The following is a 24,886-nucleotide window of genomic DNA, read 5'->3' on the forward strand; positions in this document are numbered from 1 at the left end:
TACATCAGTAGCCATTATTTAAATGATATTTATACTTTGTACCTCTTTTCTAACATTAAAATTCAGACCTAGAATTATCCTTGTATTTAGATTGATATAACATTTTTAAAGAAGAGCATGCACTTTCACTGTGCTTAAACGGCTGTGGGTAACTTAAGTTACCCACAGCCCAAGATGGCGGACTCTAAACTCGTTGATATTTAATTCATACAAAATATACCTTTTGCGACGTTTTTCATGCAGAATGTAAATATTTATAGCATTATTGAATAAAGAAATGACTAACAATTACCATAAATTTGTTAATATAGAGTTCACTAAAGCGCAAGGTCAACTTTAAAAAATGCATAAGATGTCCGTAACTTTTTGATCGAAACTAAGCAGACTGTCCGTAACTTTATTTTTAGATGTGGGTAACTTTTGATTTAAAATTTTAAGAATTATAATTTCAACAATTAGAAGACAATTAACATCATATTTGTAACCTTTGCGGCCGTTTATACTACTCATTCACCACCAAATGTGATTTTATTAACGCATCATAGTCTTACACCACAGAAGTTTTATGTGGGGTTTGTGGTACTCCATCCTGGTTATGGTTTGAACTTTTATTTACTGATGTGCGTCTTATCGACGTTTTTTATTTGTCAGACCAAGGCTTTTCCATACTCTTTAATGTTTTGAGTTTAATTATATGTTTGCGGTTTACCTTCACCTCTGTTTCTTTCTATGTGTATTTTGATGAATACTCTTTGACGCGGCTCGGTATTTATACATCCCACCAGTTAGTTATAGTGTTATGATTTTTTGAATATGTTTCCTAGTATGTTTTTTTCTCTCTTTGTATGTTATCAGGGGTTGTTAGACTATTAAATTACCCTGTTGTCCTACGTAGTTATTTATATTTTTATATACTATGTCGAATTGTTACACTATGTTGACTGCTCTTTTCCTTTTATTGTCACTGACTTTTACCTATTGTGTCTTTTAGTTTTATTCAGTTTAATGAGATTTAATGCAACTTGCATACAAATGAAATATGCAGCTGCTGTAAAACTAGGTTTATTCATTTATACAAAATGTAATTTTTTAAGTTTTCCCATTTACTGTAAATCTTGGTTTTTGTGGGGATGAGAGAAAAGTGTTTTTGGCTTTTTCAAAAAGACGGAAAAAGTTTGTGCACTTAAGTCTCGTATAGTCTATCCACTGCATGCCTTGGCAATTTGGGTTCCCCTCCAAAATCCAAAATCCCGGATTCACGCTACCCTTGTCGTTGCTGGCAGAAAATCAGTAAGTGTATATACATGTACATGCTACATCAGTACATGTATGTGTAAAAAATACTTGTGTAGTCTACTTGTTCAAAAATAAAAACGAACAATGATATATATGTTTCAACAGTTTATCATACTGCTATGATCGGAAACAACCCTCCGAACTTGGAGATTCGGATACCCCGACGTTATACAAAATGAGACCAGAGTTTTGCGGATTTATCGTGATTTTTTTCATTTTTTTCCCAATTTTGTCTTCCATCGATACAATGAACTATATCATACTAGACATCTACTTCGTTTTGTGAATATGTATTCGATGCAATCTCTATCATCAGTTTAATCATTACATCCGCATATGTCGATTCTTTGAAAGTTACGGACATCTCTATTGGTATGATGAAAAAAGTTACGGACAAGTTGTTTTGAAGTTACGGACAGCCTAAGTGTTTTTTTAAATCGTGCTGTGATCGTTTATTTTGTAGAATTTAATCACCTTTCCAGTTAAGGGGTTTCCCTAAACGATTAATACAACTTTTAAATTCAGTTGTTTAATTGATGTATTCGTGGTATTGTTATGCTATAGAAGAAAAGTATCTAACCGACGCAAGGTGGCTCCATCTTGGGCTGTGGGTAACTTAAGTTACCCACAGCCGTTTAAGCACAGTGCACTTTTATTTATTTAATAATTATGTCTCTGTTTTATGTGAACTTAAATGGTTGAAAAAAACAGTTGTTTTCTATGTTTTGAGAAGCACTATACAAAAACAATTTTGTGAATTATTTTTAGTTGGGAAGTTTATCATATAATAAAACAAATCAAAGTTTAACGAAAAGAAATTTTATGCATTATTTCCACAGATCACTGCAAGTAAATTTTGAATAAAAAACGGATTTGTGGGCAAGCAGTATTAACAGTTTTTACTGTTTTGAAGAATTCAGTTGTATTTTTGCTGGCAAAATATAGTCCTGTTTATATTTTATGGGGATGATAAAATAATTTTAGTTATTCAAATTTTTATATAGTTGTGAAGGTAAATTTTACTTTTTTTTAGAATTTTTTACATTTTTGTTGTTGGAAGAAAAAGTAGTTTTGGTTTAGATGTAGAACATATAATTTAAAAAAGATCTTACAAGTATTTTTTTTATTCATATATGCATTTGTGTTTCAGTCCAACTTTTCTGTGAGGATTGAAGATGATAATGTTTCACCATCAGATGTCCGAGCTGAGATCAAAGGTCCAGACTCCTCCCCAAATGTCAGACTTAGCTGGACTGGTAGTATTGGAGATGGCCTTTTTACACCGGAGGAAACAGGAGTTCACAGGGTAATAAAAATATGATATATTTTCATGATACATCTAGAAAATAACAAAAATGTGGTATGATTGCAATGGGCCAACTATCCTCCTTAGTCCTAACCATATGAATGTCAGCAACTATAGGTAACCTTACAGCCTTCAACAATGAAGTACACCTATATTGGCAGCTGTATAAGGCCCAAAAAATTACCAAATGTGTAATAATAAAATGAGAAAACAAATGGACTGATTTATGACAAAATACATAATTGGAATACAAAAATGACACACTGCAGCGACAACAACCACTGAATTACTGCAGACTGTTGACTGAACATGCATTTGGAGAATGTAGCTGGGTTAAAAATGTTATGGAGTAATCATCCCTCCCATAACCTTAGAATGTGAACTTACAATTTATTGAAGAGATCCAAGCAAACTATAATCTTGTATATATTGGTATCACATAGCACAAATTTTTAATTGTAGACAGGTTCTAGATTAAATGTCAAACACATCAAAATTCTTCTTTGACCTTTAGATGAAACAATCTTAATAAATGCATGTATTAACATGTGTATGTCTTAATTTGCATGGTATAGTTATAAAGATGTTAACAATTCTGCTGTGTTTTTTAGCTAAGTGTCTTCTGCAACAATCAATTAATCCTTGGATGTCCAGTGACCTTCAAATCAATGGCTGATAGGTCAAGGATCTCTTTTACATCTGTGGAGTCCTGTCCTGTTGGAATGATTACAGAACTCAAGGTAAGTAGTTTTAAACATTCTGTTACAGTAAAAGATCAAGACATTGAGAAATATAACTTTACAAAAATTTCCTTTTTTCTTTGCTCAACATTGTTTCAAAGGTCAGAAGTCATTGAAACAAAAATTATGAAGCATAAATTCTGGAATTTGTCCTGAGTAGTTTAAACAAACATAATTTATGATAGAGTCTCTTGTTGTTCCAATACATTGATATTTAAATAATGTGTTCTGATAATTTTGAAGCTAATGTACCCTAATCACATTTGATTCTAGATATGTTGTGGCTTTTATGGTTTGACAGCTTGAGGATACTTGTTCTGTCTATTTTTGTGGAATTGGAGAGACAAGTTTTTTGGGGCAAGGATTGTTTGACCTAACAAAAGTTTTTCATGGAAATAATGTCTTAAATTTATAATTATAACATTAAATAGGTTGATTCCTCTGGAGCAGGACAGGGTGATGTGAGAGTAGAGGCCCAGTCACCTGGTGGAAGGATTCAAAATCTCACTGCAGTCTACAGACATGGACAATATATTGTTAACTTCTCACCATCTGAAGCTGGTATGTATGGCAGGATATACTGTATATTCAACAATTGTTGATTATTTTAGATTATTTGTTGCTTCTTGAGGAAATTGCAAATAAGCCCAATCATAATTGAAAACGAAGTATTTAAGGTGGTACCCAACACCTTCACTAAAATTAATTTGGCTGTTTAATTTTTATAAAATTTTGACAAAGTTTTACTTTGACGACCCTTTGACAAAAATATAAAAATTTCAAAAAATTTGAGCCAACCATTTTATCATAAAATTACACTGGTTATATAGCAGTTTGACAAACACTAATTTTGATCATTGAGAAGCATAATATTCCCTTAGCAACACACCGTAATTAAAACGTTTAGCTGATTTTACAGAGTTATCTCCCTGTAGTGTTAGGTACCACCTTAACAAAATTGGGTTAAAAAATATCAGTGTATTCATGACTTTTTTTTCATGCTAAAATTAAAAATGGGCAAGAACTTCTGCTTAATTGTACTGATTTTATCAATTAACAGTTATAGTTTTCATTTCTCAAGTGTGAGTTATCTCCCATTGTTTAAGCGATTTTTATTCACCGCATTCACTCTTAGATTGACTCTTTACTTTTGTTGCTTTTATGAAAGTGGTATATTTTAAGTAAATGGTTTTGAAAAATGAAGAATAAGAAAATAATAATATACATCATTTATTTGAGTGTTATGTAGCTGGAATAAAATTTTGATGAAATAATGGTTCAGATTTTCTGTACAAACTATATGATAAATTGAGATTAGAACAAATTGATATTTCATTTGTTTAATTTTTTCAGGTGTTTGGAACTTGTCAGTCCTTTATGATGGAGAACACATAAGTGGAAGTCCTTACTCCGTTGTAGTTTATGATCCAGCCTCAGTGAGAGTTTATGGACTAGAGGGGGGAATTGTAGGATCGGATCTAACTTTCCATGGTAAATACTAACCTAAGGTGGTTGCCCATTGTAACCAAATTCTTGTAACGTACTACTCCTTTCTGTAAATGCATCTACAGCTAAACAATTTGAGTGTATACTAAGTGCAAAGAAAAAGTGTAAACCAAAAATTCTTTGTTATTTTTTGGTACACTGTCAAATAAATGTGCTGTAAAAAGATCCTTTTATAGGAAAAAGCATATATATATATATATAGTACAGTTTTGTTACCCCATTTTTCATGTGTCACTTTTCACTGCTGTTAGCAGTTTGTATTACATTTATACTTTGATGTCTATAAAGTAATGGCTGATGATCTATGTGTTCTTACATATTTGGATATATCAAGTATGACTTAAAGGCTTGTTTTAAGATCAGTCTATGGTTGTAAATTTTTTCTATCGTTGATGAAGTTTGCTGAACAAAAGAAGTCTTGTGAGAAAATCGGATGCTTAATTTTATACATCATTGGTAACTATCCTTTTCAGCCGATCACTCAAGTGCTGGTGACGGTGACCTTGACGTGAATATATTGTATGAGGGGTCAAGAGTTCCTGCCAATGTAACAGAAGACAGCAGAGGAGTTAATAGGATAAACTTTACACCACAAGGAGCAGGAATCTACAAAGTTCACGTCAACTTTAACGGCACTGAGGTTAAAGGTAAAATGGTTTTAATTTGAAAATTTCACATCAGTCTTAATCATGTCAACTTTATTACTCTTAAAGGTTAAAGATGAAAATATTTGTTAAAGAAGAATTGTTGCAACTAATGTTTATTGTCTGGCCTTGACATTTAAAAAAACGAAATTAAGGTATGCTCTTTCCAACAATGGTGTTGGCATTGGCACTTCTCATTTCCATGACGATTATTTGACCCCAACTGCTCAGTCATGGTTTATTGACTGAAACTTTTGGATAGTTTATGTGTAAATTTACTAATTTTCAAAATTACAAAGAAGCAAGACAAAAAGAGGTTGACAGTTTATGGTTTCCTGTTTATAATTATAGTCTATTAGATGGAGAGCAGTTTGAAGTACTATACATTTATGATATACATGTATCGGTAATAATCCACAGCATTAGCAAAATATGTCTGAGGAATAAATACATTTAAGAAATAAACTCAATCAATGAATATTTACATTTGCAATTTTTGGCAAAAAACGTCTCATATCATCAACTTGGGTACTTTCTGTAATAGATAGAAAAGAAATGGATCGGGGTGAAAAATTGTGCTGACTACAAGCAAGGTAAAAGTGGCATTTGGTAATAATTTTATAAATCACAATCTATTATAGGATCACCATACATGGTAGAAATATTTGGTGGAGGACGGGCCACAGTTAGTGGTGACGGCCTCAGTTTGGTTCCATTAAACAAGACAGCTTATTTCAATGTTGACACTCAGGGTTCTTCAAGCAAGGTGGATGTTGAAATCACAGGTAAGAATTTTTTCTCTGAATTTTATATTCTATATTTCTGATTAACTAGAATTATTACCTCTTGTAACTGATTGTATTTATAGATTACTCCTCTCATTCAATTACTCTGGAACACCTGTTTAGACATTTGTTTTGGTTTATTGAGGGCCCTCATGGGGTTTTTGATTATGTGATTACTTGGCCGTTTTTTTAATGATTATTTGATTATTAAGCCAAATATTTCATGATTATTTGATTACCTAGGACTGTATTTTTAGTTTATGATTATTTGATTACTAAAGATAAGCAAATATTTAATGATTATGTGATTATATTGGCAAAAAAATGGTGATTATGTGATTACTAGGACCCCCCCATGAGGGGCCTCTTTATTCAATTTGTCTTTCAAATTTCTTTAAACAATCCTCTCAAAAAAATGTTTAAATATAGAAAAGAAGATGTGGTCATGTTGAACTCTTCTCAAGAAGCCAAATGACACAGAAATTAACATCTATGGGTCACTGTACAGCCTTCAACAATGAGAAAAGTGAAGACTGGATTTAGATTTCAATCATCCTGATCAAATCATTAGGAGGGGTACTGGGTACTTCATGTAACTGTATACCATGATCATCGGTAAAATATGATTTTGGTTTTTAGTGACTAAGGACCACTTAAGAGAAAGACAATATCTCATTTAGCATTTGCTGCAGAATTGACATCTTTTACAGATCCATACATTTTATCACCATTTGTACACATTTAAATTAATATTGAATGGATGTATATAGTATACTGTATGGATTGATGGTATTAAACAGGAAAGCATTTACTTGTGAGCCATTTTGTTTGCATGTGGTTTGTTCAAATTTAAGTAGGAACAATACCAATTGTTCAACCTCATGCATGTCTCATTGTTACTGCAATCCAGTCTGACCCAAATTACCTTGGTGAACAGTAGGGTTTTATTTAAAAAAAAAAACTGTTCTTGAATTGATCTGATTTTTTTTTATATCAGTTTGTCTATCTATATGCAAAAGTGTTGTCTTTAATTTGTCAAAAGTCGAGGGGTACACCTGTTTATAACATCCAATTAAACAGAACATAATGAAAATGTGTTAGTTTATAGAGATTTATGTTTAAACAAATCAATGAACATAATAAAAGAAAATAGCTTTAAATAGAATGCATTAAGCTGTCCCCTGTAGCTTCTGTTGAGGCAACATCTTGATTTGTAAAGCTTTATTCAGGGAAAAGGCTGCTCTAATTGCTGGACTCCAGGCTTCGAAAAGAATCATGCTTAAGCCATAATATTTTTTTAAACTATTACAACATGTCTACAGTATTGTCCAAATAATGGCTTATTTGTAACAATGAGAAATACAGTAAAACTTCATAAGCTTGAATTCTGATTAGAAAATTGTTTTCCTTAGAATAGCACTGTCAAACTTATTAAACATAAATTTACCAATTACTGTCCACACTGATTTGTGTCCACACTTGTTTTCCTTAGAAATATTTACATTTTTTTATGGATTTTGTACATCCAAAGTCTTCAATAAATCTATGTGCAAAAGATATTAGATATTTTATGTTTTGTTCAAAATTATGGAACTGTTTTTTAAGTCTGTCTTTGTATTCTTTTTTAAACAAAATACTGTGGTCCAATTTAATTTGCTCAAGGTTTCAATTGCAATTACCAGTTCCTCATATGTTGATAATGTGTTGAAAAGTTAAAACCCACAACTGTTACAGAATTCCATTAACTGCTTATTTTAAAAACTATGATAAAGAAAGGATAGTACTTTTGAAAAGAATTCAGGGGCTTCTGAAGTTTTATTGTAAAAATATCATATCATATTTAAATGTATGCTATTTTAACACATATTTAAACTTACAAATATGAATTGCAGATTTTCCAGCTGCTTTATGGATTATGTATATGTTCTTTGTTACCATGACGGTTATTGGATACATTGAATGTTGCCATGGTGTTCATTTCATTTTCATTTCCATACATTGCTATCATTTGCCCATTTCATATAAACATTGTCATTTTGAGTAAATAAGTAACTCTATTTATCACAGTAGAATTTGAATCATTTGTATGATTTGGGGTTCAAATTTATAAAATTACATTAAATTGCAATGATTCCAATAAATAGCTTGTTAGACACAAATAAGAAAGAAAGACTTATTTCCCTTGAACAAATTTTGCATGGAAAACTTTATTTAGACTATTCTCTCTATTCACATTGACTTGCCTTGTGGTTCAACAAAGTTTAATTTTTTTCCCCATAGAAAATGTCATAATGCCATAAAAAATTTCAAAATTCTTTATTAATGAACTATTTTCATAATACTGACATTTGACTCCAAGTACATGTATATTGTGAAATTTAGGATGGTTACCTACTCTATGGTAACCCATTCTGGTACTCAGTCAAGTCACACAAGAGCAACTAAAAATAGTAAAATCAAGCTTACATGTAGAGCAATTTGAAGAAAAATTACTGGTAACTGTTTGTGATGATTATGGCGGGTCTAGAAAAAATCAAACAGTTTAATTTTTCCTCAAACCGCACAAATTGTAAGCCTGCTTTATCTTCTTTTAGTTGCTCTTACTTGACCTGAATGAGTACCAGAATGTCTTACCATAAAGTAGGTATGTAAATGCTTGAAATTAATTCTCTTTTAACTAAAATAACTTTTGTATATATTTGATAACTCAAAATATCACTGAAAGAAATTTCAGGAATGCCATTTAATTTAACCTCATATGCTTATACTCGGATTTTCAAATCGCCTCACAACATTCTTCGCTCATTTAATGTTGCATGAAGATATCTTGTAATACAGCATGACGATGTCATCATAACCAACAATCCAGAATATATTCCCTTGCGGTTTCGCATGGACAGACATATATATATACACACATATGCCCTGCGGACGCATGGATCGATATACCTTCGTGATATCTTACGCATGGAGGATATTTCTTGCTCGATCTGTTGCACCTTTTGTTTATTCACCGAATTATCAACCTCTGTGATTTTGTTAATAAGGTAAGTTAGAAATTGGTTGGCATGAAACTTGTCTTTCAAAAAATGATACATTTTGGAAAATTTCTTTTCTATTTCACATGCTTTTATATTGATGAAATATAGGAAGTTATAAATACAATATGGGAAATTAAAGTCATGTGTTAATATTTAAAAATGAGATTCAAATTTGATGCTAGCTTACTGATTATCAAATGTAAAATCTTTAGAAGTTTACAATATCTTAAAGGTGATGTATGTGAAGCAGAAGAAATTTCCCAAAAAACATCAACAAATAAGTAGTTCAGAAAAAATTTAATGCCTGAAAAAGGAGCTGAAGCTTAAATAAATTGCTTATCTTTTAACAATCATTGTCAAAATAAGAGTAAATACATTCTATTATGTTTTTATAGAATCTTCTTTTTCTTGCTGTCATGAATGTTTAATTTTTAGTTATTCACATTTGAGCACACTTTTACTTGATATTTGCTGTCTTTTCACTAGAAATTTTGTTTGAGTGATTTAGAAAATTTCTCATTAGAGGAAAAATTGACCATATATTTTGACTTACAGGTCCGTCGGGACAACGGGTAAACAAAGTGGTGAAGAGAAAAAGCAGTGGACTTTACCAAGTTGAATATATACCAACAGAAGTTGGTAAGTTTATTAATACAGACTTTAGATCTTTAAGACAGTTTTGTCTTGTTTGTGCTAAGGTCCTTCAGAATAAGTAAATACGCTAAAATTGAGAAAGGAAATGGGGAATGTGTCAAAGCGACAACAACCCAACCATAGAGTAGACAACAGCCAAAGGCCACCAATGGGTCTTCAATGTAGCGAGAAACTCCCGCACCCGTAGGTGTCCTTCAGCTGGCCCTTTAAAAAAATATATATGCTAGTACAGTGATAATGGACGTCATACTAAACTCCGAATTATACACAAGAAACTAGACTATTGATATTTGCTGATGTTTCAAAACTAGCTTTTTTTTTCACATTTCCATGGTAAATAGTACCTCACAACCTTGATCTAATTTCAGTGTGCAGTGCTTAAAAAGAACTAAATTCAATCAAATAGTATGGTTATTTGTCAAAGATGTTCAAAAAACATAGTTGATGAGTAAATGCTTTGGTGTTTGATATGTTGTTGTAATTGAGGTCCATGCATCCAGCTATCGTTAGTATCTCATTTGCATTTTCAAATGATAAACTTTTTTTTATTAAAGATGGATTTAATAAAACACATATGTTAAACCATGACACTTTAGTTTGCTGTTGCACAATCATCAATCCACCTCAGTGGCAAACAGAATAAAGGGCATATTTTGCAGTCATGCTCCAGTGACTTCCAATTATGAATTCATGATGGTTTCTAATAAAGTTTCTTAATGGAAAAGTATTAATGAATAAATGATAGCCCATAGAAACAACTATCCACAAATGATACAGATCTAGAAGGTCAAATATTCACTAACCAATAAGCAAAGTTCAATTTTGTCTATTTGTTTCAGTTTTTAGCTCACCTGGCCCAAAGGGCCAAGTGAGCTTTTCCCATCACTTTGTGTCTGGCGTCCGGCGTCGTCGTCGTCCATCAACGTCCGGCGTTAGCTTTTACAAAAATCTTCTCCTCTGAAACTACTGGGCCAAATTAAACCAAACTTGGCCACAATCATCTTTGGGGTATCTAGTTTAAAAAATGTGTCTGTTGACCCGCCATCCAACCAAGATGGCCGCCACGACTAAAAATAGAACATAGGGGTAAAATGCAGTTTTTGGCTTATAACTCAAAAACCAAAGCATTAAGAGCAAATCTGACGGGATAAAATTGTTTATCAGGTCAAGATCTATCTGCCCTGAAATTTTCAGATGATTCAGACAACCTGTTGTTGGGTTGCTGCCCCTGAATTGGTAATTTTAAGGAAATTTTGCAGTTTATGGTTATTATCTTGAATATTATTATAGATAGAGATAAACTGTAAACAGCAATAATGTTCAGCAAAGTAAGATTTACAAATAAGTCTGCATGACCGAAATGGTCAGTTGACCCCTTTAGGAGTTATTGCCCTTTATAGTCAATTTTTAACCATTTTTTCGTAAATCTTGGTAATCCTTTACAAAAATCTTCTCCTCTGAAACTACTGGGCCAAATTAATCCGAACTTGGCCACAATAATCTTTGGGGTATCTAGTTTTAAAAATGTGTCTGTTGACCTGGCCATCCAACGAAGATGGCCGCCACGACTAAAAATAGAACATAGGGGTAAAATGCAGTTTTTGGCTTATAACTCAAAAACCAAAGCATTTAGAGCAAATCTGACATGGGATAAAATTATTTATCAGGTCAAGATATATCTGCCCTGAAATTTTCAGATAAATCAGACAACCTGTTGTTGGGTTGCTGCCCCTGAATTGGTAATTTGAAGGAAATTTTGCAGTTTATGGTTATTATCTTGAATATTATTATAGATAGAGATAAACTGTAAACAGCAATAATGTTTTCATAAAAAAATTTAATTTTTACTAACATTTTCCACAGAAACTACTGGGCCAAGATCATTATAGATAGAGATAATTGTTAGCAGCAAGAATGTTCAGTAAAGTAAGATGTACAAACACATCACCATCACCAAAACATAATTTTGTCATGAATCCATCCGCTTCCTTTGTTTAATATTCACATATACCAAGGTGAGCGACACAGGCTCTTTAGAGCCTCTAGTTTTAAAATCTTTAAAAAGTTTTGTAATAAACTAAGAAGTTGTTTCAAGAAAAGGAATAGGGTCACTCTGATTGATTTAATGTGGTTAACTTTTCATTCATGGTCCAGATTAAGGCAAATACAAGTCAGATTACAAGTAATAATACAAAAATGTATTTGAAATGAAGTCACATTACTGGTGGCACTATGTGTTTTGATGGTATTGAACTCAAATTGGAGTTTACTGGCATATTCAGAATAGATAAAAAAAAAATCTGTTCAAATATATCATCCAGTTTTGGTTCTAACTGAAAATGTTCATGTTAATACAAATTTGTAAACTTACTGTACACTGTGAATAGCTGAAAGGAGTCATTGAAGAAATGCCTGGAAGGCACATTCAGAGTTAACTGGCCTATGTGAGCTTTCAATCATTCAAGATTGTGTTGACAGGTATAATCACTGGAGTGTGACTTCAAGGTTAATCAAGTTCACCCTCTGAACATTTACTCATTCAAACAAAGAACTCACATTTGAACACATAAACAGTTTGTTATTTGGATTGATAAGGGGAAGGATAAGATCAGGTCAATATGGCAGTGGTACAACCTAGATATTTCTGTGACAGTCTCATTGAATACAGGAATCCTCACATACAAAGCCTATATCCTAGAGAGTCATTGTCATTTTCCACTTCAGCTTATGAGGTTCTTCAGATGTTGGATCATGCAACCGATGGGGAGGGTATTTATTGTAATGTGATAGGACTTTTAATTTGTGTGGAATATTATTCTGATGACATTCATTTGTAGACAGATGGTTTGTAGATATTTTAGTTGTTGTGCATTGTATTGCTCAGATTGGTTTAAAAATATTTGCAAATTTCATTTTTTTCTCCCTTATGCAAAGTATTTGGTATTGTTGTCTCGCCTGCGATGAAAGTCACAGTATGTGAGACATAGTAATTCCTTTTTGCATAAACTATTTGTATAAAGCTTTCTATTTCTGATTGTAGAAGACCTGAAGGCTTCATATCTTGTATGCAGTTTTGTATGCCGATACCTTATGTTACAAAGTTTCCATCTGTTATATATCCAATGCTCGTGACCTCTTTTTCATGGTCCAACGACTGTTTAAAAAAATAATAAGATATTTTTCTTGGAAATTTCTCACTTATCATGAGTATAAGGATAGCCATATTTTGGGAATTGGGATATGGGTTCCTTGCAACAACTATTATATTTTCTGTAAGACAGTGTTCACCTGACCTCGATCTCATTTTATTGATCATTGATCAAGGTTTAATTTGTGAGATTAGGTACATGACAGTCTGATAGGTATCATCTGACTTTGACCTCATTTTCATGGTTCATTGGGCAATGTTAAGTTTTTAACCAGATTTTTGTGACAAAAAAGTCGGTTATTGATTTGGGGATGTACGGCGGTCGGGCGGGCGGTCGGCAACCAAATGTTGTCCATGCATTTACTCATGAACCGTTCAACCAAAGATTTTCAAATTTTAATATGTTGTTACAGACAACAAAATGAAGGTCAAGTAATGACGATTTTGACTTTTACCATTCAGGAGTTATGGTTCTTGAAAGATTGAAAAATGGCATTTCCAGTCGTGTCCGTGCATTTACTCATGAACCGTTCAACCAAAGATTTTCAAATTTTAATATGTTGTTACAGACAACAAAATGAAGGTCAAGTTAAATAATGATGATTTTGACTTTTACCATTCAGGAGTTATGGTTCTTGAAAGATTGAAAAATGGCATTTCCAGTCGTGTCCGTGCATTTACCCATGAACTGTTCAACCAAAGCTTTCCAAATTTTAATATGTTGTTACTGATGACAAAATGGAGGTCAAGTTTAATAATGACGATTTTGACTTTCACCGTTCAGGAGTTATGGTTCTTGAAAGATTGAAAAATGGCATTTCTAGTCGTGTCCGTGCATTTATGCATGAACTGTTCAACCAAAGCTTCCCAAATTTTAATATGTTGTTACTGATCACAAAATTGAGGTCAAGTTCAATAATGACGATTTTGACTTTTACCGTTCAGATGTTATGGTTCTTGAAAGATTGAAAAATGGCTTTTCCAGTCGTGTCCGTGCATTTACTCATGAACCATTCAACCGAAGCTTTTCAAATTTTAATATGTTGATACTGATGACAAAATGGAGGTCAAATTTGATATTGACGATTTTCACTTTCACCGTTCATCAGTTATGGTTCTTGTGATATTGGCAGGATACAAATAAATGTTAATAAATCCGGTTTGCTGTCGTTGTGACAGCCTCTTGTTTGTGGTTTTGTCTGTTTTTGAAGTACTATAAGCAATAGGACAACTATTGTATGAAAGGATTGTATGGTGTACATGTCAGTAGAGCATGAATCATCTGACCTTTAGGCATAAAGTTATATAACTTATACACAATGCTTATTTCCACAAAACACAGATCAAGATTGAAATTGGGTGGTACACTTATTCTGTACTTGAGTTATGCCCCTTTTCAAAATGTATCTTTTTCTTAATCTGCCGTTTCCGCTCTTTAACTTTAGTTTGCCTAAACCAAATGTTATGAAACTTTTACAAAATGCTTCTTACCACAAAAAACAGATCAACTTGAAAATTGAGTTGTTGTTTTTTTTTTTTTTTTGGGGGGGGGGGGGGGGGTCACTTTTACCGTTTTTGAGTTATGCCCCTTTATAAAATAATGCTAAATCTGTATTCCTGTTATCAAAACTTTAGTTTGCCTCAGTCAAATGTCATGAATCTTTTACACAATGATTTTAATCACAAAACAGTCTTACCTAAATGAATCCTCCATCTGTGTGTGGAAGTTGACTCATGCATATAAAACAAGCAAGGATATCTCTGGTTCATAGACGCATTCTACATTTTGCTATTGCAAAGGTAGCCAGATAAGCTTTATTTTAGGGTATTCTTTTTATTTGTTTTTAATAAAATATGTATTTTCACTTTTTTTTCTTTAGGTGAACATAAAATTGATGTTTTTCATGGTGGTCATCCAATTCAAAGTGGACCATTTAAAGCTAAAGTGTACAGTTCTGATGGTATTATTGTTTCAAATGTGCCTTCTGTGTGTATGTATGGAAATCCAGTTAAATTCAATAGTAAGTTTGTTTCCATAACTCAAAAAAGATGTAAAAAATATTTAACAGTTTCATATGATTAACACATTCTTGTTTTTAGATTAGAATAAATCATAAGAAACACTGTATATTTAATGTATTTAGGAAGAGTTTCAGAAATTTATCATTTTAAACCCCCTTTGTTGATTAAAATAATCATCGACATACAAGAAGGAAGGTCCAAATGGTTGTCTTGACAAAATGACTCTATATTGATCTGAATTGCCATATAATAGTAATGTCCAACATTTAAGATTTTTTATGCCCCACCTACGATAGTAGAGGGACATTATGTTTTCTGGTCTGTGGGTCCGTTCGTCCATCTGTTCGTTCGTTCGTCCGTTGGTTCGTTCTGTCCCGCTTCAGGTTAAAGTTTTTGGTCAAGGTAGTTTTTGATGAAGTTGGAAGTTCAATCAACTTGAAACTTAGTACACATGTTCCCTATGATATGATTTTTCTAATTTTAATGCCAAATTAGAGTTTTTGCCCCAATCTCATGGTTCACTGAACATACAAAATGATAGTGTGAGTGGGGCATCCATGTACTTGGGACACATTCTTGTTTTTTAATAGATTTTTAACACAATTTTTGTCTCAATTCTAGACATGTGTGTAGTGTTGGCAGCATTTGCATTGCTATTATTTGTTCTTTAATAACAACACATGTGTCTATGTTAACAGTTAATTGATAGCAGTATATGTGCCTGTGTTAACAGTTCCTTATCAATAGCAACACATGTGTCTATGTTAACAGTTCCTCAATAGCAACACATATGCCTGTGTTAACAGTTCCTTAATAGCAACACATGTGCCTGGATAAACAGTTCCTTAATAGCAACACATGTGCCTGGATAAACAGTTCCTTAATAGCAACATATGTGCCTGTGTTAACAGTTCCTTTATATGGTTTTAATGTTTTGATTGCAGTAAATGCTGAAAAGGCTGGACCAGGAAACATAGAAATAATGATCAATAGTGGGACTATACCTTGTCAAGTACAGACCCTCAATGAACATGAGGACAAATATTTTGAAGCATCATTTATACCAGAAGGTCCAAAACCTCATTTAGTAGAGATGAAGTTTAATAAAAAAGAAGTTATAGGCAAGTTATAAGCATTGATAGAAACCTAACAGAATAACAAATGTGTCAATAAATACCCGGTAAAGACTTTTGTGTCTCCTAATTAATTTTAGTACATGTAATAACTTTTTCTTTACATTTTTTTCTTCTTCAATAAATGGTTCAAACGTTAAGAAAAAAGCAATTGGAAAAGACTTAACAAAGCTCAGCAAGTTGTCAAATGTAATTATGATAATAAATTGAAATTCATGATTTGTTTAAATTTAAAACAAAATAGTGACTCCTCATTTTAATTTTGTTTCATTGTTTTTTTTATTAGTTTTATAAAACATGTTGATTGTTCTATTTCAGGAAGTCCATGGACAGTAGCAGTGATAGACCCAAAGAGTTTCAATGTCACAGGAGATGGATTATATTTATGTCACACAAATAAAAAAGCTAGCTTTAATATCAATAACAAAGGGGAGATAAATCAATCTTTTTTGCATTTAAAAATATCAGGTAAAATGGTGGAAAGATAAAAATGTGAAACCATGCATTTATCATGTTATACTTTTTTTAACAAAAACAAGTTTCTTGAAATACCAAATTATTTATACAATCTTCAATCATGAAAAAGGTTGATAGTTTTTGTTAATCTTCTAAGACCTTTTTTGCTTCGGCCATTACCTTTTTTTTTTTTTTGATCTTTTTATGAAATGTTTACAGTCAGCATTGGTTCCTCAAAAAGTCTTCTATTCTTGCCTCATACCCTTGAAGTTTATTTTTTATCCTACAGAAATTAAACCTTATGGGAAGAAAATATGTCCATCTGTTATTTTTTTTTTGTGAGTTACTACCCCTGAATGTCCCCTGTCTTTGCTTATTGCCTTGCAATTGTCTATCCCAATTTCTCAAAAATATCAAGTAATTATTCTTCATCCTTTCTTGTGCTGAAACCGACAAACATCAATTATTCAGTGTTATTTAAACTGAAAAAGGATATTATATGTAAAAAAGTATTGTAAACTGTTTTGAATAAATGAAATGAAAGACAATAATGTGTTTTATTCAGTTATTATTTTGTTTTTATAACATTGCACTATTAGTTTAGCTAATTGCACAAACTAACCGTGTGTTTTAACATCATGTATAGATAAATTTGCAAAATGATTTTGTTTTTGGACTATGCTTTGTTATAAACTAAGATAAAATTTATTCTTTTCAGCACCAAGTAAAAGAACAGTGCCATACAACATCAGAAGGACAAAAGAGGGACATATTGTAGAATACATCCCTACAGAAGTTGGTAGGTAGTCTTGAGACAATTTTGTGAGGTTTCATGCAAGAGTAGCTCTTCCCAAGGTGCAATTTTTGCCAATACATCTGTTTTGTATCAGATGGACTGTTAAGAATGGCTTCTTGGAAAAAGAACTCTTGGAAGTAGCCTAGGGTTCTACTTTTTTTTTTTTTTAAATAATCAGATAATGTACTTAAGCATAATCAGATAATGTACTTAATTAAGCATGCTAAGCTTATGAGTGCTTCTTGAGGATGCCAAAATGCAACATATGCTTTAAAATGTTTTAAAATTGATAGTAATTTTCATTCAATTTGTTTAGAGAAATGGGAACTCTTTACCATCTATGATTGTTTCGGAGCATGCTTGCATATACATGTATATGAAAAACAAATAGAATTTGGATATAAGCCGTGAAAGAATGTCATAAAGTTGTTGCTTTCTTTTTATGATGAACAGTTGCTAGCATTGTAGGCAATATAATCCCTCTTATAGTTTCTACAACAAATTTAAAGTTTTATATTCCAGTAACAAGAAATTTCAGTTCACTTTAAAAAATGGAAATTGTTCAAGTTATTTAAATTATTTAAAGAAAAGAAAGTCACCTTGATAATTTTACAGTTTCTACTATGTAACCTTACAAGTTTTAAAATAGATATTCTTGTAACTTTAGGTGATCACAGAATTGAGATAAAGTATGGTGATAGTGAGATTGAAGGCAGTCCGTTTACAGCTAAGGCATACGATACACATGCCATCAGGGTATCAAGGTTTGGTGATACACTTGTTGGGAAATCAGTAGATTTTACAAGTAAGATAATACAAGGTTTATGATCAAAGTTTTTATAATATTGGAAAGAAACAGCATCTGATCCAAGTGAAGCATCTGATCCATAGTGGATTCATTATAATTTATGGAATACCAATTTTTATGCCCGATTTATGGGTATTATGTTTTCTGGTCTGTGCGTCCATTCGTTCGTTCGTTGGTTTCGTTCCTTCTTCCGTTCGTCTGTCCCACTTCAGGTTAAAGTTTATGTAGTTTTGGATGAAGTTGAAGTCCAATCAACTTGAAACTAAGTAAACATGTTCCCTATGATAAGATCTTTCTGATTTTAATGCCAAATTAGAGATTTTATCCCATTTTCATGGTCCACTGAACATAGAAAATGATAGTGTGGATGATCTGTGTACTTGGGACACATTCTTGTTGTTAATTTCTTTAAAATGCTTAACTAGATACAAACTTTCTATTCACTTATCTGCAGTTTTGAGCAAAACTGCAAAATTAAATAATCGTGAAAAAAAGTTATCCTGCATCCAAAATTATAATAAATTATGACAAAAATAACCAAGCAATGTTACCAGTACTAAAAAATGAAAGAACAGGAGATATGAAGAATGCTAATGTAGGTTAATGTATACATACTCTGAAATAAGCCATGGTGAAATATTTAGGATATGTTAACATTTTCTATTCAAAGTTGATGTAACCAGTGCAGGAGAAGGCCAGTTAGAAATTATGGTTAACAATGGAAACCTTCCTAACACGGTGGAAATGGAAAATGCTGGAGTTTATAAAATAGCATTTATACCAGAGCAGGCAGGGAAACAGTATGTGGATATAAATTTCAACAGGGAACCATTACCAGGTATGTTTTTGAAAAAGACAATAGTTAATTTTATTGCTATTTCCATAATCATCAATTTTCCTTTTTTGCCCCTTTGTTGTGATAATGCATATGACTGAAAAGAGTTTTTATTCATCTGGTAGAAGGATAGTGTGATATCTTTGGTCTTTTTTAATAACCTGACTTTGATGAATTTGTATTCCGGAAACTTTTGTTCTTTTCAGAACTATAGATAATCTAAAAGTATCACAATTTAAAATTTTGAGAGTTATGTATGTTCAAATTATTTTGAATTATTGAATTTTTATATTTTCTATACAAGTAAAATTATTTGAGTCATTTCTACTGCATAATATTCCCTAATGAAAAGTATTTCATCTAAAACAAGCTATTACCACAATTTTTTGGACGATTAATATGATTTAAGTCGTGAGGCTATCAAATAAGAATAAAAAATCTTGTTCATTTGTGAATTATCTCCCCTTTTTATATTTCAAAATCCAGATTCCCCTTTTACCTGCATGGCATTAGATGTGACTGGTGCCCTTGTCAGAGGACTGAAGAGTGTGTTACCAACAGACAAAGCCTCAACCTTTACCATACAGTCAGAAGGTGTAGGATCCTTAGAAGCCGCAGTTGATGTTCAGATATACAGTAAGTAGTCTGCTGGGAAATAAGTAAGAAACAAAACCAACATGGTTTCTAGTCCAGAACGGCAGCATTATTATAAGTAATCCTAGATGTTGAGGATATTTGGCAATTTTGGAATGAAAAGTCATGATAGATCTACAATATACCATGGAAATGAGAAACCATTGAATTCTTTGTTTGAAATGATTATTTGGAAATTAAGGACATGCACATTTTGTTTAATATGGTACACTGTTAAGTATAAGAGCAAAGTATAGTTACTAATCAAAATAGATTTTACTCATCCTATATACGGTAAGTATGGAAATGAACAGATCCAGGTTACACTATTGTCGGACCTTCAATTACAAAAGAAGGGATATCTTATTTTGTGTTTGTAGTATATATCCCCTATTAATCTACCCCATGTATATTGATTAAGACCATATTAACTCAGTGTTTGTAAAAACATATATTGATATTCAAATTTTACTAATACTTTTTACAAAGCTGCTTGTTTCAGGTATTGCATTTTATTAACAATTATTTTTTTTAGATTTTCAGATTTTTCAGCATGGGTGTATGTGGCATGACAACAATAAACAGATTTATTGAAGTAGTTTATGAAAAGGTTATTAATTGCATACCTATAATGAATGAACAGAAATTCTTACTGTATGAAAATACAATAATTTCCAAAATCTTTAAGCTAAATTGAAGCTTTTGGTTGACTTTCTCTCAGTAACCTCTGTTTGCCAACTTTAGATAGTTTATCTTGTGTTTTACTTTTACTCTGAAAAAATGAAAAAAATGTTGGTTTTTAATTTATCCTTTAATTGATTGTTATTATTTTGTAAAATAGTTTTTACTATTAAGATGTGTTTTTGCTATCAACATAAAATGTGTAAGCTTTCTGATTTGACAAAATAATTAAATTATCAAACCATTGTTTTCACAAAAAATAACTGACAATAAAATAACAAAACTATAACTTAAAAAGTGATCATTGATAAATTTTCACAGACCTCTTTTTCAAGCTTTGCTAGGTATGCAGTTTTTAACTTTTTATGTCCATTTGTGTGTCCCTAGTGCTAGCCAGATACTTTGTATAATTGTTTATTTGTTTATTATATATATATTTTTTAAATATTTCCTTCTATTGAACTTTTAGATTCATAAGTACTGTTGGTGGAGTTATCATATTTGTTTATCTTGTTATTCCAGTAGTAAAATTTTATATTATAAAGAAATTTATTTTAAAAGCATGAATTTTGGGTAGTAGATGCATGTTATTTTGAGATTTGATGCTCAAGAATTGCTAGAATTAGTATGTCTTTTGCCGATATTAAACGTTTTGCTTTGATTTGGTGAATTTTTGCATGAAGTAGCTTGGGAAGATAGGCATGCCAGATGTTTGAAGGATGAAATAGATAACTTATGATGGTGAGTACATGATTAACATTAAAATACATTTGTCATATACTGTGGATTCATTATTATTTGTTGGATACCAATTTTTCGTGGATTTCGTGGATACAGGCTAGGTCAACCACGAATTCAAATGTTCAGGAATAGCATCTTTTCAATAAGCTTTGTATACAGAGATTGGCAAAACCACGAAATCAGATATCAACGAATATGTAAGTTTTCAGCAATCCACGAAAAATTGGTACCCACAAAAAAAATGAATCCACAGTACTGTTTAATAAGATTTCAATAAAATAATGAAAATCAAATTTTTAAGACTTTAGATTGTTCATTGCTTAATACATTTGGTGAAATTACAATTTTGATGTGTAGGGAACTGAAAACTGGTTTATAAATATTTAATGCACTGCAAGTTGATTTGACAGTGACTGGACCTTAATAGTGTCAAATTTAAGAAATTTTGAATAGATCATAGTAGAAGAAGATAACTTGTATGATAAATAAGAACTGAAACTAACTTCTGCAGTTTTTTAAAATTTATTATAGGTCCCTCTGGGAAGAAGTTGTTAGTGAAAACATCACATGACAATTCAGAGAAGGAACTGCTGGTAGAATTTGAACCAAGGGAAGTTGGTAAGGTTATTTCTTGCTTTAAGCTTTAGTATTACTAACTCAAAACCTTTTGTTTATGTCCCCCCTCCTATGTTTTTCTGGGTAATAAAGAGGTCAATTTATGGTCTTAAACAATAGACATGTGCCTTAAAACTATGTCTAGCCATATTTCCTTGTGTGAAAAACAAGTTTGTTCTGATTTTGTTTTGATTTATTTTATCATTAGATTTTAGTTTTTCTCAGCAAACCACTTAATGCTATGTACTATTTTTTGATAGAACACATCTTTGAGTAGATCATAACTCTATGGTAAGTTGTTCCAAAGCTTCATTCAAACTTGTAGTTTAGTATAAACATATTTATTTATAGTGGATTGGGAAACAAGTTTTGCAACTTATATCAATCCCTCTCCACTTTGTGGATGCGAGTTCTGCCTTGTAGCGGCATTAGCCTGCTCTTTTTCCAAATCTACAAGGGTGTCTTTAACGTGCAAGAGATAAACTTGTATTAGTTGATTGCATTTTTTCAATTTGTTTGTCATCACATTCAAACTTTAAATTAATGATAACTAAATAATCGAAAAAGAAAGTATGTTGGGTATTCATCTATGACACATAATCATACACAGGGTTCTCACTCAGACGATTCCATACGACCTGGACTGCTAAAAATCTGTCTGGCTCACCATTTGTGAGTCCAAAGATGCATCAAGATTGAAACATTTTATATATTAACTAAATACACATCATCATTTTATGCAAAAGTTAAATAATAATCTGAATTAAATGTCATTTCATTGCTCTATTGGTTTATGGAGACTAAAATAATTTATAGTGTTGTAATAAATACTTTTTCTTACTGTTTGACTCCCCATAGCTAAAAATGACTAGTCCCTGGACTTGCATCCAAATGTATTCGGATGCTGAGTACAAGCACAGAAAAAAAAACCCTCTTAAAGCAAAGGAACAGCCCTTTTATTGCTATTCTTCATCAAGTTTATTCACAATTTATTTCCACAAGTTTTGTTTTAATTTTCCACCACCAAGATGAAATCTTGTAGTGTTAATATTCATCATAAATAATATATATACATATTTTAGGTGAATACCAAATAGACTTGAAAGTTGGGGATCATCATATAATGGAAAGTCCATACACATTTAAAACATTTGGCCCTTCAGAAGTGGAGGTGACATTAGTGGATAGATGTTTTACTAAAGAGGAATGCACCTTACACGGTATGTAAAGTGGAAAAAAGAAATAGTTTTCTCTTAAATTTTAATCCTTGATTAGGTTAGCTTATTGTAGACTTCACATAATGGTTTCCTGTAAAAGCCATTCATATTTAAACCAATTTTTGCAACTGGTCAATTAATTTATTTGTTATTCCGTGTAAATTTGTAACTGCTTATTAAGAAACAATGTTTATTCTTCTGAGAATGAAAATTTCTTATATGGAAACATCGTGATAAAGAAAACAGAAAAAAATACATATTAACCCTTAGACTGCTACGCGCGACTATTGTCGTTCCGATAAGACAGTCCGCTACTGCTACTCGCGACTATAGTCGTTTTCCGTACTCGTTTGTTTACACAGTTACCATGGAATGGGCGGAGTCAATATTCATGAGATTGCGGCAGTTTCGACTTGTATGGATTCTGATTGGCTTAAAATCTGCGTTCTTTCGAGTGTCTCTTGACTTTTAATCAGGTATAAGCGATAAACCGAAAGTGAAAATTTTTGATGAAAAAAGTGACAAAATGGCGGACATTGTTTGGAGAAATGGCCAACACGTTCAGAAGTATTTCAATGATAACGATTTAACAGCGGCGTACGATTAAAAGGATTTGGACGAGAACCGAAGATATAATAGACAGAAATGGAAGTATTCTATCAAAACTGCAAACAGAAGACTTTTAAAGCGAGAATTACGGGGATTCCCAGACATTGTTCAAAATGGATGACATGAAACAGGATTTGTGATGTTTATCATTTCGCCTTTCAAATGTGAATCAATATTGACTAACATCGATAGACCCGAACTTTAAGTTTGTCAAGATTATATATTGATGAAAGCTTTAAAAATGAACTTGTCGTGTAAATATATTTGTACATGGAAGTAAAAGTCGGCGCAGTGAAAGTTGGAGGAAAATACCGGAAAATATTTGCATAAAAAAGGCCGTTGGTCTGAGAAGAAACTTTTATTTTTTGATAATCACAATGGAACTTAGTTCTTAAAAGAGATTTTAAACTATATTGGTTCAATTCTGAAGTCATGGATACTTTTACATTGATGGATCGTTTAATAAAACATGAAAAAATAAGTTTACCTTTGTTTACCTATTTTCGCACCTGTACAGGTAAAACATGACCAGAGACTCACACAAAAATAAAATAAATTAAAAATACAGAATCTAACAATACTTTTTTATAAACTTTTATTGATGAATATTCAATATTTACAAAGATACAGCAATTGTAAGTGAACATGTTTATTTCATCAGTGATTAAAATTTTACTCAGCATTACACAAAAGTACAATAGAAATCAATGCAGCAGTCTAAGGGTTAAATGTTACAAAAAATATAAAACAGAAATATTTTTATTTTTACTTTGGATATATTTGAATAGTGGATGCAAGTAAGGCAGGTGAAGGAATGTTGCAAGTAATAATTCTGGCAGATGGCACCACTGTTGACCATAACCTGATAACAAAAGAGGATGGAATGTATGATATAACCTTCACCCCAGAGTTGTCAGTCAGACATCGTGTCCACCTTACCTTCAATGAGGAATATGTGCCAGGTATATGTTAGATAGTGTCACTTGATTTTTCGTGATAAAAGATTACTACAGAAAAAGGGACTTAGAAAAATAAGACTAATGATGCTGATTATCAAGCACTGGATTCTAGGAAAATATCTTGGCCCAGCTAGTAACTTCTCAAAATATTTCTGGTTGAAAGAATACTATTATTGAATCTTGATGATTCAAGCTGGAATTATTCACCCATGAGCCTAATTTTGCAAGTTTAAGATATTAATAGTCCGTGTTATGGTATTC

General features: G+C 31.9%; 1 protein-coding gene across 4 annotated transcripts in view; it reads left to right on the plus strand.

The window, feature by feature from the left end:
- Positions 1 to 24,886, plus strand: part of LOC139514180 (filamin-B-like) — a 60,970-nt gene that overhangs the window by 11,830 nt on the left and 24,254 nt on the right. Inside the window, exons 7-23 of one of the 4 annotated variants that reach the window (XM_071302976.1) lie at positions 2,447 to 2,602; positions 3,214 to 3,342; positions 3,774 to 3,903; positions 4,696 to 4,833; positions 5,322 to 5,495; positions 6,134 to 6,277; positions 9,874 to 9,957; positions 15,001 to 15,141; positions 16,087 to 16,267; positions 16,598 to 16,743; positions 17,450 to 17,530; positions 18,195 to 18,332; positions 19,006 to 19,173; positions 19,657 to 19,806; positions 21,757 to 21,843; positions 22,923 to 23,060; positions 24,455 to 24,628. In XM_071302976.1, coding sequence (XP_071159077.1) covers positions 2,447 to 2,602; positions 3,214 to 3,342; positions 3,774 to 3,903; positions 4,696 to 4,833; positions 5,322 to 5,495; positions 6,134 to 6,277; positions 9,874 to 9,957; positions 15,001 to 15,141; positions 16,087 to 16,267; positions 16,598 to 16,743; positions 17,450 to 17,530; positions 18,195 to 18,332; positions 19,006 to 19,173; positions 19,657 to 19,806; positions 21,757 to 21,843; positions 22,923 to 23,060; positions 24,455 to 24,628 — 2,359 coding nt within the window. Of the gene's footprint in view, positions 1 to 2,446; positions 2,603 to 3,213; positions 3,343 to 3,773; positions 3,904 to 4,695; positions 4,834 to 5,321; positions 5,496 to 6,133; positions 6,278 to 9,873; positions 9,958 to 15,000; positions 15,142 to 16,086; positions 16,268 to 16,593; positions 16,744 to 17,449; positions 17,531 to 18,194; positions 18,333 to 19,005; positions 19,174 to 19,656; positions 19,807 to 21,756; positions 21,844 to 22,922; positions 23,061 to 24,454; positions 24,629 to 24,886 lie in introns of all 4 variants that reach the window. The other 3 variants (XM_071302979.1, XM_071302978.1, XM_071302977.1) reach the window with 3 other exon arrangements.

Source organism: Mytilus edulis, chromosome 3, assembly GCF_963676685.1.
Source record: "Mytilus edulis chromosome 3, xbMytEdul2.2, whole genome shotgun sequence".
Taxonomy (NCBI): domain Eukaryota; kingdom Metazoa; phylum Mollusca; class Bivalvia; order Mytilida; family Mytilidae; genus Mytilus; species Mytilus edulis.